The sequence below is a fragment of the Pelodiscus sinensis genome, chromosome 24 (genome assembly GCF_049634645.1).
Source record: "Pelodiscus sinensis isolate JC-2024 chromosome 24, ASM4963464v1, whole genome shotgun sequence".
Taxonomy (NCBI): Eukaryota; Metazoa; Chordata; order Testudines; family Trionychidae; genus Pelodiscus; species Pelodiscus sinensis.
Genome location: NC_134734.1, coordinates 9,032,461 through 9,048,277, shown reverse-complemented (window position 1 = coordinate 9,048,277; position 15,817 = coordinate 9,032,461). Strand labels below are relative to the sequence as shown.

At 56.9% G+C, this 15,817-nt stretch overlaps 1 protein-coding gene across 1 annotated transcript in view; it reads right to left on the bottom strand.

The window, feature by feature from the left end:
* Positions 1 to 15,496, bottom strand: part of ZAN (zonadhesin) — a 42,708-nt gene extending 27,212 nt beyond the window's left edge. Inside the window, exons 1-18 of the mRNA XM_075908276.1 lie at positions 15,400 to 15,496; positions 14,749 to 14,855; positions 14,568 to 14,646; positions 13,988 to 14,134; positions 13,561 to 13,829; positions 12,991 to 13,075; positions 11,486 to 12,724; positions 11,142 to 11,341; positions 10,881 to 11,025; positions 10,520 to 10,767; positions 10,174 to 10,322; positions 6,376 to 6,501; positions 5,824 to 5,962; positions 5,289 to 5,430; positions 4,677 to 4,873; positions 4,378 to 4,519; positions 4,013 to 4,129; positions 3,225 to 3,349 (exon numbers count right to left, since the gene is read on the bottom strand). Coding sequence (XP_075764391.1) covers positions 3,225 to 3,349; positions 4,013 to 4,129; positions 4,378 to 4,519; positions 4,677 to 4,873; positions 5,289 to 5,430; positions 5,824 to 5,962; positions 6,376 to 6,501; positions 10,174 to 10,322; positions 10,520 to 10,767; positions 10,881 to 11,025; positions 11,142 to 11,341; positions 11,486 to 12,724; positions 12,991 to 13,075; positions 13,561 to 13,829; positions 13,988 to 14,134; positions 14,568 to 14,646; positions 14,749 to 14,855; positions 15,400 to 15,496 — 3,753 coding nt within the window. The remainder of the gene's footprint in view (positions 1 to 3,224; positions 3,350 to 4,012; positions 4,130 to 4,377; positions 4,520 to 4,676; positions 4,874 to 5,288; positions 5,431 to 5,823; positions 5,963 to 6,375; positions 6,502 to 10,173; positions 10,323 to 10,519; positions 10,768 to 10,880; positions 11,026 to 11,141; positions 11,342 to 11,485; positions 12,725 to 12,990; positions 13,076 to 13,560; positions 13,830 to 13,987; positions 14,135 to 14,567; positions 14,647 to 14,748; positions 14,856 to 15,399) is intronic.
* Positions 15,497 to 15,817: the final 321 nt, after the last annotated feature.

Here is a 15,817-nt window from a genome sequence, read left to right as displayed (position 1 = left end):
TTTTGGAAGCCCTATCTTCCTCCTCCCATGAGAAAGAACGGCTCTTCCAAAAGAGAATTTTTTTTCCCCAAAATTTGGCCCAGTGTAGACGGGCCAAATTTCAGAAAAGCCTCTTTCAAAAAAATTATTGGAAAAAAGTATGCAAATTGCAGAGTACAATTTGTGTACCTTTTTCCAATAAAGCCCCATAGTGTATACATAGCCTCAGACACTCCACTTCTCTGCTGACACCACCAGCTCTGCTCTGCACAGATGAGAGGTTATGAAAACCCATCTCACCAAATCCAAATTCCAATCCCAAATGACCAGCCACAGTCCCAGGTCAATTTATACCTCAGCTCTCACCCAAAAGAGCACACTGTGGTTTTAGAATCTAACATCTTTTAGAATCTTTTAGACTCTAAAAGAAAAAGAAAGAAATAAAGGTGAGAATTCAAGTTGTTAAAGAAATCAAATATACACACCAATTCAACTGCACAGCTCTTGTTGCGGGCTTGGAGCAGAGCTCATAGCAAATATGCTGCAAAGGTGATGAGCTGGACTGAAGAGAAATGCAGGAGTCCCCAGGCCCTCGTTCTACCCTTGCCCACGTGGCAGGAATCCCATTGCTCACCTCCCGAAATGGCGTTTGTCACGTGAGCCAGTCACTGACCATGCCTGACTCAGGCCTGAGCAGCCATCCCTCATGGGCTGGTCTGAACCTTCACAGCCAAGTTCCTCAGCTGTGGATCGGCACCACTGGATGCCCATTGCCGGCCAAGTGCTGCTAGTCGCTGACTAGCCACCCTTACACAATGGCTGGGCGACGCCTGTTGATAACTCCCAGGAGCGAACATTTGGAATGCGAGGACAGAGCCAGTTCTTAGAACTTCAAATACAAAAATGACACCTGCCCACGAGCAGCACAAACAGAATCAGCAAATCATCAGCTTTCGACAGACACCTCACAGAGCCCACTTTGTACAAGATTTGGTGCAAACACAGAACAGTGGTGGCACCAGTGGTTTGTACGTTCATCTCACAATCCAATAATGTCACACACGTGTATCACTTTTGTACGTGAAGTTCAGAGTATTGGCTCTGTACTTGCATTTCAGATGTTTGCTTTTGGGGGACTGTAAGGAAGTGGGGCATTTGTGAAGGTTTGAAGGGGTTGCATGTGTAGGGAGCACTCAGTGTCCCCAGCTGTTATTGGTTTAATGAGGGGAGGAGGAGGGAGTTTGTTGTAACAGGGACTAGCACAGAACTGGAGACCCCCAGCTGGTGACTGGGAGACCCAGGACTGGCCAGTGGGGCCAATGGGCTGCAAGGAAAGGACCCTGGTGACCTGCCCAGCTGGTCTCAACCAGTGGGGGAGACAAAGGGTGGAGGAGAGGGGAGGTGGACAAGAGAGGACCCAGGTGACCCTGGTTACCTGGGCAGAAGACCGAGGCCAGGGGAGGGGCTGCTGGGGAGGGATTTGGGGGCTGGGCTGGAAGGAGGGGGCTGCTGGGGAGGGATTTGGGGGCTGGGCTGGAAGGAGGGGGCTGCTGGGGAGGGATTTGGGGGCTGGGCTGGGAGGAGGGGGCTGCTGGCCTGGGCAGGGGGAGCAGGCAGAGCCCACCTGGCTGCAGGGGAGACTCAGACGTGCTGGGCTGAGGGGGGCCAGGCCTACAGGCCTGAGAGTTCCTGTGCTGGGTTCAGTGCTCAATGAACCCTCCTGTGCCGCTGGCGGAGAGTCGCTCCGGTCTGAGAACAGGGCTGCACTGGCCCCCCTGTGAGTGGAGGCCCCGGGGGCCCAGAGCGAGTGGACTCCCCGAGGGGGCCCACAGCAGAGCCAGGTGCACTGGGGGTTCAAAGAGGGGCTGTCCCAGGAGGCTGAGGGGCTCAACCTCAGGAGAAAGTGTCTGTCTGTCACATCACCGAGGGTTTCCCTATGGACCGTATGGCCCAAGCGTGGGCATGACCTGTGAGTCCTTGACAGAGACAACAAGAGGTTTGGCCAATGTAGTGGGAAGGGACTATTCAGGCTGAGTAGGAGCACTTGATGGACAGTGGACCGGGGGAGGTGCAAATCCACAGTGGGTGAGCTTTTCTGTGTTTGCCTGCAAAGAACAGGCAGGTGCTTTGCCCATGTGTCTCCAGACTCAATCTTGTCACTGTAATTTTCCACAGAAAGGGCCACGGGAGTCCTTCCGCATGGCTGAAGCTATAAAAGGCCGTGGGAACTCCTCCAGCTGACCTCCTCCTTTCTCCGTCTCTAGGGTCACACCAATGGGCACATCCTAACCAAGGGACTTTCCAGTGATTTGGAAGTGACCAGAGACATGACTTGAACCAGCAGTTTTATTCCATTGCTGCTGCCAGCCAAAGCCAAGGAATTCTGTCCCGGGTGGGAGAGCTATGGCCTGCAGGCCAGATCTGGCCCCTGGCATACATGCATGCAGCCCATGGGCCAGATCCGGCCCCTGGCTTACTTGGAGTTGGCCCATGGCAAAGCTCAGGGTTTTCCCTGGCAGCAGGGTGAACCAGTGCTCATGCTGGGGGAAGCCCTGAGCTTGTTGGGGACCAGGTCAGTGAATTCTGGTTTTTTGCTTCTCACTTGTGTATGGCCCCGACTGATTTTTCTGCGGGTCAGTGACCTCCGACCCCAAAAAGGTTCCCCACCCCTGCACCGTTTGACGTGCACCTCTATTTCTCTTTTACGAATAAAGCCTTGGATGTTAGATTCCAAAGGATCGGGCAGCATGATTCTTGGATGAGAGCTAAGGTATAAATTGACCCAGGATGTGACTGATTCTTTGGGGTCAGAAGAAGCTTTTGATTTGGTGAGATGGATTTTCATATCCTCATGTCTGTACAAGGAGTGGTGCTAGTGGTGGCCCAGGAGAACCGGAGTCTCTAAGGAAATTGCTTGTGTAATTTCTTGTTGGCCAGCTGGCTGAGAAGTTCTCATTTGAGAAAGGAGCCCCAGTTTGAGGTGGTAAGTGGCCCAGTTTCTAAGCACTTCGTACTGAAATTGTGCTGATACTCTCAGTACTGATACTCTCAGAAGTGTCCCACCAGAGCCAACCCTGTTACTAGGGGCAGGAAGGGTCAGTGGGTGGGTAGCTGGGGGTGTGGATGGGTGAATGAAGGGAAGGAGGCAGGAAGAGAGGAGGGTATGGGCGGCTGGAAGGCTGGGGGCCAGGAAGGAAGGAAGGGGGGTGAGTAGCTGGTGGGCTGCGGGCTGGTGCTGGTCTCACCAGGACGCGCTTCCCCTTGAGCAGGGTGAGGCTGGTTCCCGGCAGGCTGATGTAGACCTTGCGCAGGTAGGAGATGCCCCGGCGTCCCCGGGCCTCATTCTTGCCCTCCACGCTGAACCAGGGCCCTGGGGGGAGAATAGAGTGAGAGGGGCATCGCTGGCAGAGCTGGCATCTCAGGGCACCCCCTGCATGCTGGGCAAAAGGCTGGCCTTGTAGCAGCCTGGGTTTGGTTCTGAAAACGGTGGCACGTCCCACACGCAGTTCTCACACTTCCCCAGCATTTCCCTGTTGTCTGTGCCCCGCTAATTAATGAACCTGGCAAACGAGGCTGGGGACTTGTTGGCTGGGAGAAGACACTATATATATGGATCCGATGCTGGGTCCCAGGGCTCTGGCCCGTCTGGGGCCACATGTGACATGAAGCCCCCCAGAGCCAAGTAAGGGGCCCTGTTGAACAGGTTTTTGGGAGACTGGCTGTGTATCCCACTACAGCCACCTGCAGGGATTATGGACTGTCTGTAAGCTTCACCACTCGACTCACATTGCCTTTTCCTGGCTAACAACCTGCTGGGAGAATCAGCCGCCAGCAGGGCTTTGGCACAAGACCTGGTTCCCCCACTGATCTGGCCCGGATTCTTGGGAAGGTGGGAGCAGCTGGATGGATTTAGGGTCTAAATGCCGGGGGCAGGCAAGTGATCCAGGGGTTCATAACTGGGGTTGTCTGGGTGAAAGTGGGACCAGGCGCCCACCACCTACATCTGTTTCCCACACCCCATCCGGGCCCATACCTGTGTAGTTCCCGCAGGGCCGGGCCAGAGTGTATGTGCAGGTGCCCATGAAGTCGAACCGGTGTCTGTCAAAGGTTTGGTAGTGAGGGTCCCCAGAGACGTAGCAGGGGGCGCTGGCTGCAGGAGAAGAGAACAGAGGGGTTGGTCATGGGTGGAAGGAGGGCTGGGGGGCTGCCAAGGAATATGGGGGCTCTGAGATTCTAGGGGAAGCAGTGGGGGGTAGGGTCCCCAATCTGCTCCTGGCTCTGACCATGAACCGCCCCCAAGTTCTGGGTTTAACTCATTGGGAGTAGGAGGCAGCAGTGGGTATGTGGGGGAGGGGAAATGTGGGTAACGGATGACTTGGAGGGGGGAAGGGATGTTACCTGTGGGGTGGCAGCCATACTGGCCATTGTGGAGGCCACAGGTCTCTGTGAGGTGGCACTGCCAGGCCTGACATTGAGTCCGGTTCCCCCCTTCGCAGCGACACCGCGACCCACAGCCCAGACTAAAAAACTCCTCGCCTGGCTGTGGGGGGAGAGAGAAGGGGTGAGTAGTCAGACATCCCCCCAAGATCCCATCCAGAGCTGCTTCCCCACCCCTGCCAGAGCCTCTCCCCCACCCACCACCCCACTCCACCACCGGTGACTTCTGAGTCCCTCCCTGCCTCTGAGCACCCCCTTACCTGGTAGTACCTGCCCCTGTAGCTGCAGCCACAGCCCCGCTGGGGGACACAGCTGCCTCCGCTGAGAAGAAAGCCTGGATCACACTGACACCCCTCCAGGCAGGGCCCCTGGCAGCCCATCACCCCAGCCTCGGGGCAGACAGCGGGGCAGGCTGGCCCGCAGGCTTCATAATGGCTGTTGGGAGGGCAGAGCAGGGCTGATAGGGAAGGGAGAAGAGGAGTAAATGCATCACACCTAATGCCCAGTAAATGCTGAGCCCCCATCCCTGGCCTACCCTCTCCCCTGATCCCTGCCCCATGGCTCCCCACGGCCTAGACTCTTTCCCTACCTCACAGTGCCCCCCGGCCAAGCCCTTCCCCCAGCCCCTGCCCCAGGGCACTTCTGGCCTAGCCTGTCCCCTGTCTCCTGATCCACAGCACGCCTGGGCTTAGCCCCTCTGCCCCATGGAACTGTTTGGCCTATCCCCAAACCCAACCTCACAGCGCCCCGTACTGGGCACCCCTTCCCCATAGCATCCCATGACCTAGCCCCCCTGCCTCATGGTGCTGCCTGGACTAGCTCTTCCCCTCTGCTGAGCCCTGCCATCCCCCCTCCTGCCCCGCCCCACTCACGGCAGAACGTTTGGTTGCGCCAGGTGCCCAGGGTGAGGTTTCGATCCTGGCACTGGGCCCCATAGTTGCCCAGAGCGGCACAGAGCTGGCGCCGGTCACCCTCACCCGCACACAAGTCGAACACACAGTCCCGGAAGAAGGTCTGGTGGGGAGAGGATGGGGTCATGGGAAGGTCCTGGCAATGGGGGATCCCATGGACCCATCCACAACCCTGCATCCCAGGAAGCCAGGGCAGGGTGTGCGGGGCACTGCAGGCCCCCCATGCCAGCCCCCCATGAACCCTGGACTCCTTGGTGAGGCCCTAAAACCCCCACAACCCCACAATCCCCTCGGCCCCCTCCCCACCCGTGATCCCCCAATCCCCTGCCACACTCCCATAACCATCCCAATCACCTCTAGCCCCCTCCCCATGATCCCTCATGGCCTCTGAATCCTCAATTCCACTAACTCTCCACCTCCACACTCCCTGGATCCCCCAATTCCCCCAGTCCCCCTAATCCATGGCCTCCACCCTAGACCCCCACGCCCCACTCACCATGGGGCTGAGAAGACTGTGGCAGGGGGAGAAGGGCCCATTGGGGGCCAGCAGAATCCCACAGGCCCTGGGTCCCTCGTACTCCAGCTGTGCCTCCGCCGGGCATGGAGGCGTGACAGAAGGGCTGGATGAGGTGCAGCTGCGGTGGGGCGGGGAGCAGAGAGGTGAGGCAGGCAGAAAGAGGGTTTTCCAGGGCTCAGGGCCACTGGGAGTCTGTGGAGTGCACTCTGTTGGAGGGGATGGGGGTGTATGGAGTGGTTGGGGGTGTGAAGGTGGCCTGAAGGAGGTGTAGGAGGCTTGGGGAGGCCCTCTGGGCTGTGTGAGGCGTGGAGGTTTTAGGAGGTTTTAGGAGGGCTGTAGGGGCAAGGGAGATCTGGAGGGCTGTTGGGGGTGTAAGAAGATTTGGGGGACACTATAGGGCATGTGCAGTGTATGGGTTGGGAGCTGTCATGGGGCAGTAGGAGACATGCAGGGTTGGGAGGTGGCAGGGAAGCCAGAGGGGAATGGAAGGTTTGGCAGAGCCATAGTCGGGCGCAAGGGGGTGTCACTCACTTGCCAACACTCCAGCTGTCCCCAAAGTCCCCAGCTGAGCTGACTGCATCCCCCATCGGAGTCTGGAAGTCATTGTTAGGGTCCCCATCATAGTCACCGCAGAGTCCACACAGCGAGCTCCAGTACCTGGGGGGTGCAGGGGCATCAGACGGGGACAGAGACAGAACTCCCTGTAAAACCCCCTCAACTCCCTACTTCTCCCCTGCCCAGAGCCATGCCCATCTAGTTCCTCCCAACTCCCTGTGATGAAGTGGGGATTGTGGGGATTTTATTCTCTTTGGGTACGTCTACACTACAGCGCTAGTTCGAACTAACTTAGTTCGAATTAGTTAATTCGAACTAAGCTAGTTCGAACTAACGCATCTAGAACTAAAAACTAGTTCAAATTAGCGTTTTGCTAGTTCGAACTAGCAAGTCCACATTGAGTGGACTCTGAACAGGGCTTAAGGATGGCCGGAAGCAGTGCCGGCAGGGCATAAGAGGAGGACTTAGAGCATGGAGATGCTGTCTCAGGCTAGCCGAGGGCTGCGCTTAAAGGGTCCCGACCCCCACCCCGGACACACAGTTCTAAGGGGTGCCCTGCTTGCAAAGAAGTTCTGGCTTGGAGTGCCCTGAGTGCCCACGCTGGGCACATCACACCACTCGGCCATCAGCCCGGCTGCACTTGCTGCAGGCTGCCATCTGGGGAGAGGGAGTAATTGGGGGGCTGCAGGAGAGCTTCCACCCCCAGAAGCCCGTAGGGCCAGCCCAGTCCTCCCCATCGGGGGCTCGTACCCCATTCCTCCCTCACCTCCTTCCACTTACCCTTCCCTAGCCCCCCTTCTTATTGATGTACAAAATAAAGATAACGTTTCTTCCAACATTGACTCTGTCTTTATTGAAAAAAACTGGGGGAGACTGGGAAAAGGAGGTGGGAGAGGGGAAGAGAAAGGCTGGGAGAGGGGAGGGCAACTAACATGATCAGGGGTTGGGAACAGGTCCCAGATGAAGAAAGGCTACAGAGACTGGGACTGTTCAGCTTAGAAAAGAGGAGACGGAGGGGGGACAGGATAGAGGTCTCTAAAAGCAGGGGTTGGGTGGAGAGGGTGCATTCAGAAAAGTTCTTCCTGAGTTCCCATAAAGAAGGACTAGAGGACACCAAAGGAAAGGAATGGGTATCAGGCTTGAAACTAGTAAGAGAAAGTTGTTGTTCTTGACAAAGCAAATAGTTAACCTGTGGAACTCCTTGCTGCAGGAGGCTGTGAAGGCTACAACTAGAACAGAGTTTAAAGGGAAGTGAGATCAAGTCATGGAGGTTGGGTCCATGGAGTCCTATTAGCCAGAGGGTAGGAGTGGTGTCCCTGCCCAAAGTTTGTGGAAGGCTGGAGAGGGATGGCACGAGACAAATGGCTTGGTCACTGTCTTCGGTCCATCCCCTCCAGGGTCCCTAGGGTTGGCCGCTGTCGGCAGACAGGCTACTGGGCTAGATGGACCTTTGGTCTGACCCAGGACGGCCATAGTAAGCTCAGGGCTCAGGGTCGGGGGTCTCAGTGGACCCCCTTGATTTTCATGCACACCTGGTCCTGGGTGGCCAGGCTGGCAGCTCTCCTGCCCTAGATGGCCACTTTCCTGTGCCTAGTGCGGAGATCGTGGACGAGGTCCACGATCTCCGCACTAGCCCAGGAAGGTGCCCGCCTCTTGCGGTCCAGGGCAAGCTCCCGGGAGCCGCCAGCCTGGTCCCGGCAAGAGGGGGTGGGCTGGGGGGCATCAGGTGGGTGGCTCTGTGCCGTGCCAGGTGCAGGGTCTGCTAGCTGGGTGCTGGCTGGCTTGCACCTGGCACGGGCACCGTAGCCAGCCCGTGCCCCTTTAAGGGGTCCGGGGCCGGGAGGGGGGCATAGAGTTTCCCTGGTGTTGGCCAGAGTGGCCACCAGGGAAACCTGGGGAGGGCTAGCCTCCCACTAGTTCGAACTAAAGGGCTACACAGCCCTTAGTTCGAACTAGCTAGTTTGAACTAGGCGTTAGTCCTCGTAAAATGAGGTTTACCTAGTTCGAACTAAGCACTCCGCTAGTTCGATTAAAATTCGAACTAGCGGAGCGCTAGTGTAGCACCTATTAAAGTTAGTTCGAACTAACCTGTAGTAACCTCAGTTTCCCTGAGCATTGCACCAATACTAGATGGTGAGGGGGATTTTGGTGTGACAGCCTCCAGCACATACACAATGGCTGATGCCCTTCATAACCTGAGCCCAGGAGAGGGTACAGCCAAGTGATAACTCCCCACCCTCCCCAAGTAGGACAAAGTCTGGAGGAGAAACTTGGCTGGGTTAAGGAAGTATGGCTTGGATAAATGGACTGTAAAGTGGATAGAAAGTTGGCTAGATTGTTGGGCCCAACGGGAGGTGATCAACGGCTCAATGTCTGGCTGGCAGTTGGTATCAAGTGGGGTACCAAAGGGTCGGGGCTGGTTTTGTTCAACGTCTTTAGTAATGTCCTGGATGCGGGGATGGATTGCACCTTCAGCAAGTTTGCGGATGACACTAAGCTAGGGGGAGAGGTAGATAGACTGGAGGACAGGGAAAGGGTCCAGAATGACCTAGACGAAGTGGAGGATTGGGCCAAAAGAAATCTGATGAGATTCAACAAGGACAAGTGCAGAGTCACGGAAGAATCCCAAACATTGTTACAGGCTGGGGTCCAACTGGCTCAGCAGCAGTTTGACAGAAAATGACCTGGGGGTTACAGTGGATGAGAAGCTGGATAAGAGTCACCAGTGCGCCCTTGTAGCGAAGAAGGCTAACGGCATATTAGCGTGCATTTGTAGGAGCATTGCCAGCAAATCTAGGGATGTGTTTATTCCCCTTTATTTGGCTCTGGTGAGGCCACAACTGGAGTACTGTGTCCAGTTCTGGGCCCCCCATTACAGAAGGGATGTGGCTGCACTGGAGAAAGTCCAGTGGAAGGCAATCAAAATGATAAGGGTATTGGAGCACATGACTTATGAGGAGAGATTGAGGGATTTGGGTTTGTTTAGTCTGCAGAAGAGAAAAGTGAGGAGCGATTTGAGAGCAGCCGCCAACTATCTGAAGGGGGTTTCAAAGATGGATGGCAAAACGAGGAGCAATGGTCTCAAGTCTAGGGAGATCTAGATTGGCTATTAGGAAAAGCTCTTTCCCTAGGAGGGTGGTGAAGCACTGGGATGGGTCCCTAGGGAGGGAGTGAAATCTCCATCCCTAGAGGTTTTTAAGTCTGACTTGACAAAGCTCTGGCTGGGATGATTGAGTTGGGATTGGTCCTGCTTTGGGCAGAGGGTTGGACTAGACCTCCTGAGGTCTCCTCCAACCCTATGAGTCTATGATTCCATGAATGCTGGGACCAAGAGCTGGGAGTGGGTCTTACTGGTTTGGGGTGCAAGGAGGAGATCAGGGGCCCTTGGCTCTGGGCCTCCCTCTTCCCAGATGGATGGTGCTGGCTGCTTCTGGTTTCTGTGCTGACAAGTCTGTTCTACACTGTCCCTGTCAACTAATAAACCATTTGTTCTACCTACCAGCTGTCGGTGAATGGGGTGCAGGGCCGGTGACTCCACTTCTTGGTAAGTCCCCTCAATCTCTGCTGACCCCCAGCCCTTTCCTTCACCCTTCCTGCCCCCTTCCCCCAACTTGTACCATCCCCTCCCCAACTCCTGGACTGTCTCTTGTTCCTGCTAACCCCTTCCATGACCCCCCACCAACTCCCCTGGCTCCCTGAACCCTATGACCCCAGCCCTCCATATTGCATCCCCTCTCACCCCCACTCCCTCCTTTCACCCTTTGCTGGACTCACTGGCTGCTGACCCGGACCTCAGCATAGTGGTTCCCGTCATACCGCACCACCATCCCAAAATCCGTCCGCACCTCAGCAAAGGTCCCAGACAGATAGACAGACACACCAGGGGTAGGAGCAGCCGGGAGGGTCACCTGAGAGCCATTCACCTATAAAAACCAGCAGTTTAGGGTTGTATAATCTGGGGTTAGACAGGGATCCCCATCTGGTGCTGGGATGCACCCACCTCTGGGGTGAGGTGGCTCCTTGCAGCCCCTAGTGCTGCCCTAGGGCCACCCCAGACCGGCAGGAGAGAGCACCCCCTGCTGAGCTCCCACCCCGCTCCTTGACCCACAGTGCCCCCTACCTGCACCACGTGGTTCTTTAGCAGGGCGATGGTGGTGCCTGGCAGCTCCACGGACAGAGCCCGGACATAGGCCACAGAGTTCTGGCCGAAGCGGTTCTCGTTCTCAGCATAGATGGCAAAAGGGGCCAAGGCCAGGCTGGCATTGCAGGGCCGGGCCAGGACGTAGGTGCAGGTCCCCTGGAAATCAAACTTCCTCTTGTCGAAGGTGGTGTAGTGAGGGTCGCCTGACGCCACGCAGGCTGCCGAGTCTGGGGGCAGAGAGGGCAGCCAAAGCTAAGCACTAGGTCCTGTGTCCTTCCCAGAGCCGGGGAGAGACCTCAGGAGTCCTGCTCCCTCAGTATGGAGTCCTGCCAGCACCCACCTATTGGGAAGCAGCCCTGAACTCCATCCCTATGGCTGGCGCAATACTGGCTGGGTCCACAGCTGGCATTAGAGCAGTGGGTTTCGTTGTTAGAGAGACACTGGCAGATCTCCAGGCAGTCTTCAGAGTAGATTATCTCACCAGGCTAGGGACAGACACAGGTGAGAGAACTCAGGAGTCCTGGTTCCCAGCCCCCTGCTGTAACCACCAGCCCCCACTCCCCTCCCAGGTCCGGGCAGAGAACCTAGGAGTCTGACTGACCTGGTAGTAGGTGTGGTTGTGGAAGCAGCCACAGTCGGCGTGGGGGACACAGTGCTCCCCACTCAGCAGATGGCCCGGGTTACACTGGCAGCCTGGCTGGCAGGGCAGGCTGCAGCTGGGGTGGGAGTCATTGCAGCGTGGGGGGCAAGCTGGGCCGCAGGCCTCATAGTGGGCGTTGGGGGGGCATGGGTTGGGGGTGCCTGCAGGGAGAGAGTCTGGTCACACCATGGCCCTGAGACAGTTGGGGTTGGTCTGTCCGCACTGAGCCTCCTGCCCGCAGGGATTATGGGACACTGGGAGGCAGGACGCAGCCAACCACCCTCTGCCTCCATGGGGCCACCCACCTGGCAGAGTCGAGGGGATCACAGAGGGGGCTGGAGACCCAGAAGTGGGGGCAGTGGCGGTTGCTATAGTGATGATTGTCGGGCTGCTGGGGCTGTTGCTGTTTACTTGAGTGGTAGTTGCCTGGGTGCTGCTGGAAGCAGTGCCAGTTACTATGGGGATGATTGCTGTGGTGCCGCTGAGGGTGGTGCCTGTTGCTATGGTAGTGGTTGCCATAGTGCTGCTGGTGGCAGTTCCAATTGCTATGGTGGTGGTGGCTGTGGTACTGCTGGGGGTAATGCTGGTTGCTAAGGGGCTGGTTGTCATGGTGCCACTGGGGACAGTGCTGTTTGCTATGGGGATGGTTGTTGTGCTGCTGGTTTCTATGAGACTGGTTGTTGCAGTGCTGCTGGGGATGGTGCCAGTTGCTATGGGGATGGTTGTCATGGTGCCACTGGGGACAGTGCTGGTTGCCATGGTGGCGTTTGCTGTGGTCCCACTGGAGGTGGTGCCAGTTACTATGGTAGTTGTTGCTGTGGTGTCACTGGGAGTGGTGCCAGTTGCTACAGAGCTGCTTTTCATGGTGCCAGTTGTGGTGGTGCCAGTTGCAACGAGGGTGCAACTTGTGGTGCTGCTGTGGGTGGTGCTGTTTGCCATAGGATTGGCTGTTGTGGTTTCACTGGAGGCAGTGCCAGTTTCATTAGGGCTGGTTGCCATAGTGCCACTGGGGGCAGTGCCAGTTGCTATAGTGGCATTTGCTGTGGTCCCACTGGGGACGGTGCTGGTTACGATGCTGCTGGTTGTCATGGTGCCACTGGGGGCAGTGCCAGTTGCTATGGTAGTTGTTGCCGTGGTGTCACTGGAGGTGGTGGTGGTTGCTAAGGAGCTGCTTGCCATGGTGCTGATGATGGTGGTCTCAGTTGCATTGGGGGAGCTTGTAGTGGTGCCACTGGGGTCAGTGTTGTTTGCTATAGGACTGATTACTGTGGTTCCACTGAGGGCAGTGCCAGTTGCTAGTGTGGCGGTTTCTGTGGTGTTACCGGGGGTGGTGCTGGCTGCTCGGGTGGTTGTTCCTGTGGTGTCCCCTGGGGCAGTGCCAGTTGTTATGGTGGCATTTGTTGTGGCCCCACTGGCGGCAGTAGTGGTTGCTATGGTGCTGATTGTCATGATGCCACTGGAGGTAGTGCTGGTTGCTATTGTGCCAGTTGCTGGCGTACAGCTGGGGCAGATAGTGGAGCTGGGAGCTATCGTGGCTGGTGCCTCTGGGGTGGGGGGACAAGACAGAGACACATGTGAGTAGAAGGGACACACTTGGCTCTCCCTGACATGGGTGCCATGCTACATGCCTTGCACACCCTCCTTGCATGCTTAACACACACCCTGCACACACCTTGCACACATCCGCGCACATGCCCTGCACAAGCCCTGCACATGACAACCCTCTGTTACTTCCCCTGCCCCCAGTCGGCTTGCCCACCCCTTCCCATGGACACAGCCTTCCCAGCCCAACCAACCCAGTGCCTCTCACCAGGGCAGGGACCCCTCCGCACCGATAGGTTGTCCAAGGCCACATCGAGGTAGGGGAGGTTGCCCCGCACCACTTCAAAAATGATCTAATTCAACAGAACAGAGTTAGGGGTCTGCCAGCCTACTCACCTCTCCTGCCTCTCTCCCATCTATCCCAGCCTTCCACCTGCCCTGAGATCAGCCCATAGGGCACATCTACTCCGGCCTCCCGCCTGCCCCAAGATCATTCCTGGTGGGCCCATCTACCCCAGCTTCCTGCCTGTCTTGAAATCAGTCCTAATGGGCCCATATACCCTAGCCTTCCATTTGCCCTGAGCATAATCCCTAAGGTCTATCTACTCTGGCCTCCCGCCTGTCCTGAGCTCAGTCCCCTGAGCCCATCTACCCCAGCCTCCTGCCTTTTCTGAGCTCAGTCTCCTGGCACTGTCCACCCCAGCAGCAGGGAGTTCCAGGGATACTGAAGTGAAAGTAGCAATCACCCAGATGATTCACAAATTGGGAAGCTGCCCCAGACTGGGGGTTGTGCCCCCTCCCCCACAGCCCTGCACCCTTTCCCCATACTCCCACTCACCTTAGTGGGCTGCAGGCGGCCGGCGGGTATGGTGATGGCGCCCAGTAGCCAAGCTGGGGTCTGGATACTGGTGCGAGTCCAGAGAGTTTGGGGAGGGCCAGAAGGTCCCCGGGCCAGCACCCGCAGCTGGGTCTCTGTGTGTACCACACCAGACATGTAATAGTAAAACTCCACGCAGGCGGCAGCAGGGAGGCAGTAATCCTGGGACTCCAGGTGCATGGACTGGCCGGGCCTCAGGCTCCCAGCCTCCGCGTAGATGTAATAACCCTCTGTGGAGATGGAGGAAATTCCCAGACAAGACATTTTTGGGTAAATTTACTTTGGGTAAATTCAGCTTACGGAACACAAAGTGAACGGCTGGGGGACAGATTGACGGGAGGGGGGGCAGGGCTGGGGGGGCAGATGGGGCAGCCCAGCCTCTCCTTACCCCCATGGGGATAGTCCCCCGGTGGGCCAGTCTCCTCAGTGGGCGTGGGCTGGTTAGTGTGGATCCACTCGCCATCATCATCCTGGGGCTGGGCCCAGCCGCACAGCGGGTCACTGGCATTGTTGAAGTCGCACTGGGTGAAGGTCTCTGTGTGGGGTGGGGCAGTCAGGTCAGAGGAGCTGGGATGCCCCTCCCTCGCACCCAGCTCCCCACCTTTCTGCAGCAGCGATGCCCTGCTAAGACTGAGCGCTCGCCCTGTCTGTTCTCAGCAGGGCCGTGCTACTCCACTTTGCCCTCCCCAGTCAGCGTCTGCAGGGCACGTTCGTGTTTGTGTGTTTTGCTCTCATGCCAGCCTGCTCTTGTGAACACATGGGCACCACCATGCTCTCCTGCCTGTGAATGCAGACTCAGGAGCAGGGGGTGGTGGTGCTTGCTCGTGCATTCGTGAGCGCACACACATGGGCCTCCTTGCATGTGCACTCATGCACAGTCTCCCTCATCAGCAGGCTGTCTAAGCCCCCCAAAACCGTATCTCACTGAGATCCCTGCCTCCCCCGTGCCCGCCCTGCAGGGGCCCTACCTTCGCACTGCCACACTCGCACACTGTCCACAGCTAGCCCCGGCTCTGGCATCTCACTGTAGCTACCCTGGAAAACAAACTGGGGGGATACACAGGGGTGTGAGGGGGTTAGATGGGCTGGGTTAGGCAGATAACATCCACTCCTTGGGGCCCATCCCCTGCCCCTCCTGCCCCTCCTTACCTGAATCTCATTGGTCCCACTATAATTCACCTGTCCCAGTTGCCAGGCTGCTCCCTGGTCTCCCTTGAGGCTTAGAAGGGGGGTCCCCAGATCAGCTTCTGTTGCCCCTGCAGGCAAGGAGAAACACAGGTTATACACAGGGTCCCCTCACCTGGCTCTTAGGGTGTGTCTAGACTACTGAGTTTTGTCGACAAAAGTGGACTTTTGTCGACAAAACTATACCTGCGTCTACACTACCACTGAGTTCTGTCGACATAACGTCGACAGAACTCAGCAGTTTTGTCGACGCTGGTAAACCTCATTTTACGAGGCATAACACCTTCTGTCAACAGAGTTCTGTCGATAGAAGGTGTTATCGCCTGTAGGGTTGCGTCTAGACTACAGGGTTTTGTCGACAAAGCAGCTTGCTTTGTCGACAGAACTGAATGTGTCTAGACGCTCTATGTCCACAGAAGTTTTGTCGACAGTATCTGTTGACAAAACTTCCGTTGACAAAACCCTGTAGTCTAGACGTACCCTTAGATGCAGCCACCTCTGGGGTGCAGTGGCTGGTTACGTAGGACTGTTCTTTGAGAACAATTGTCTCAGGCTCTCCACACATTCAGGCCCCTGTTGTTGCCTTGGGTGCCACTTTTGAGCCACCCCAAGTACAAGCAAAGCAGCCTGAGTCTGCCATGCAGCTGAGCCGATTGCTCTCCTCCATGCATCGCATTGGGGTGCTAATTTCCAGCACTGCTTTCTGAGGCATGGGGGCAAACCCCACCCCAGTTGGCAGCTATGGAGCAGGAAGGCCTCCCCTGCCAACAGAGATATCTCTGCAGCAGGGCTAAACTCCCAATATCCCACTGCTCTCACCAGCGCTTTGCTGGGAAGGGAATTTTCCTGGCTTTTTCTGCTAGGGCCAATTCAAAGTGGGGTGGGGCTGAAATATGGGGGCAGGGTCTTGTGGTGAGGGGTGTGGTTTAATCCAAACCTGTATTTCAGACCAGGTCAAGAAGCAGGGGCTACAGGGAGTGGGATGGGGTGGGGAGACAGACACAGCCCTGCCTGAGTCCCAGCTAGATCCGCA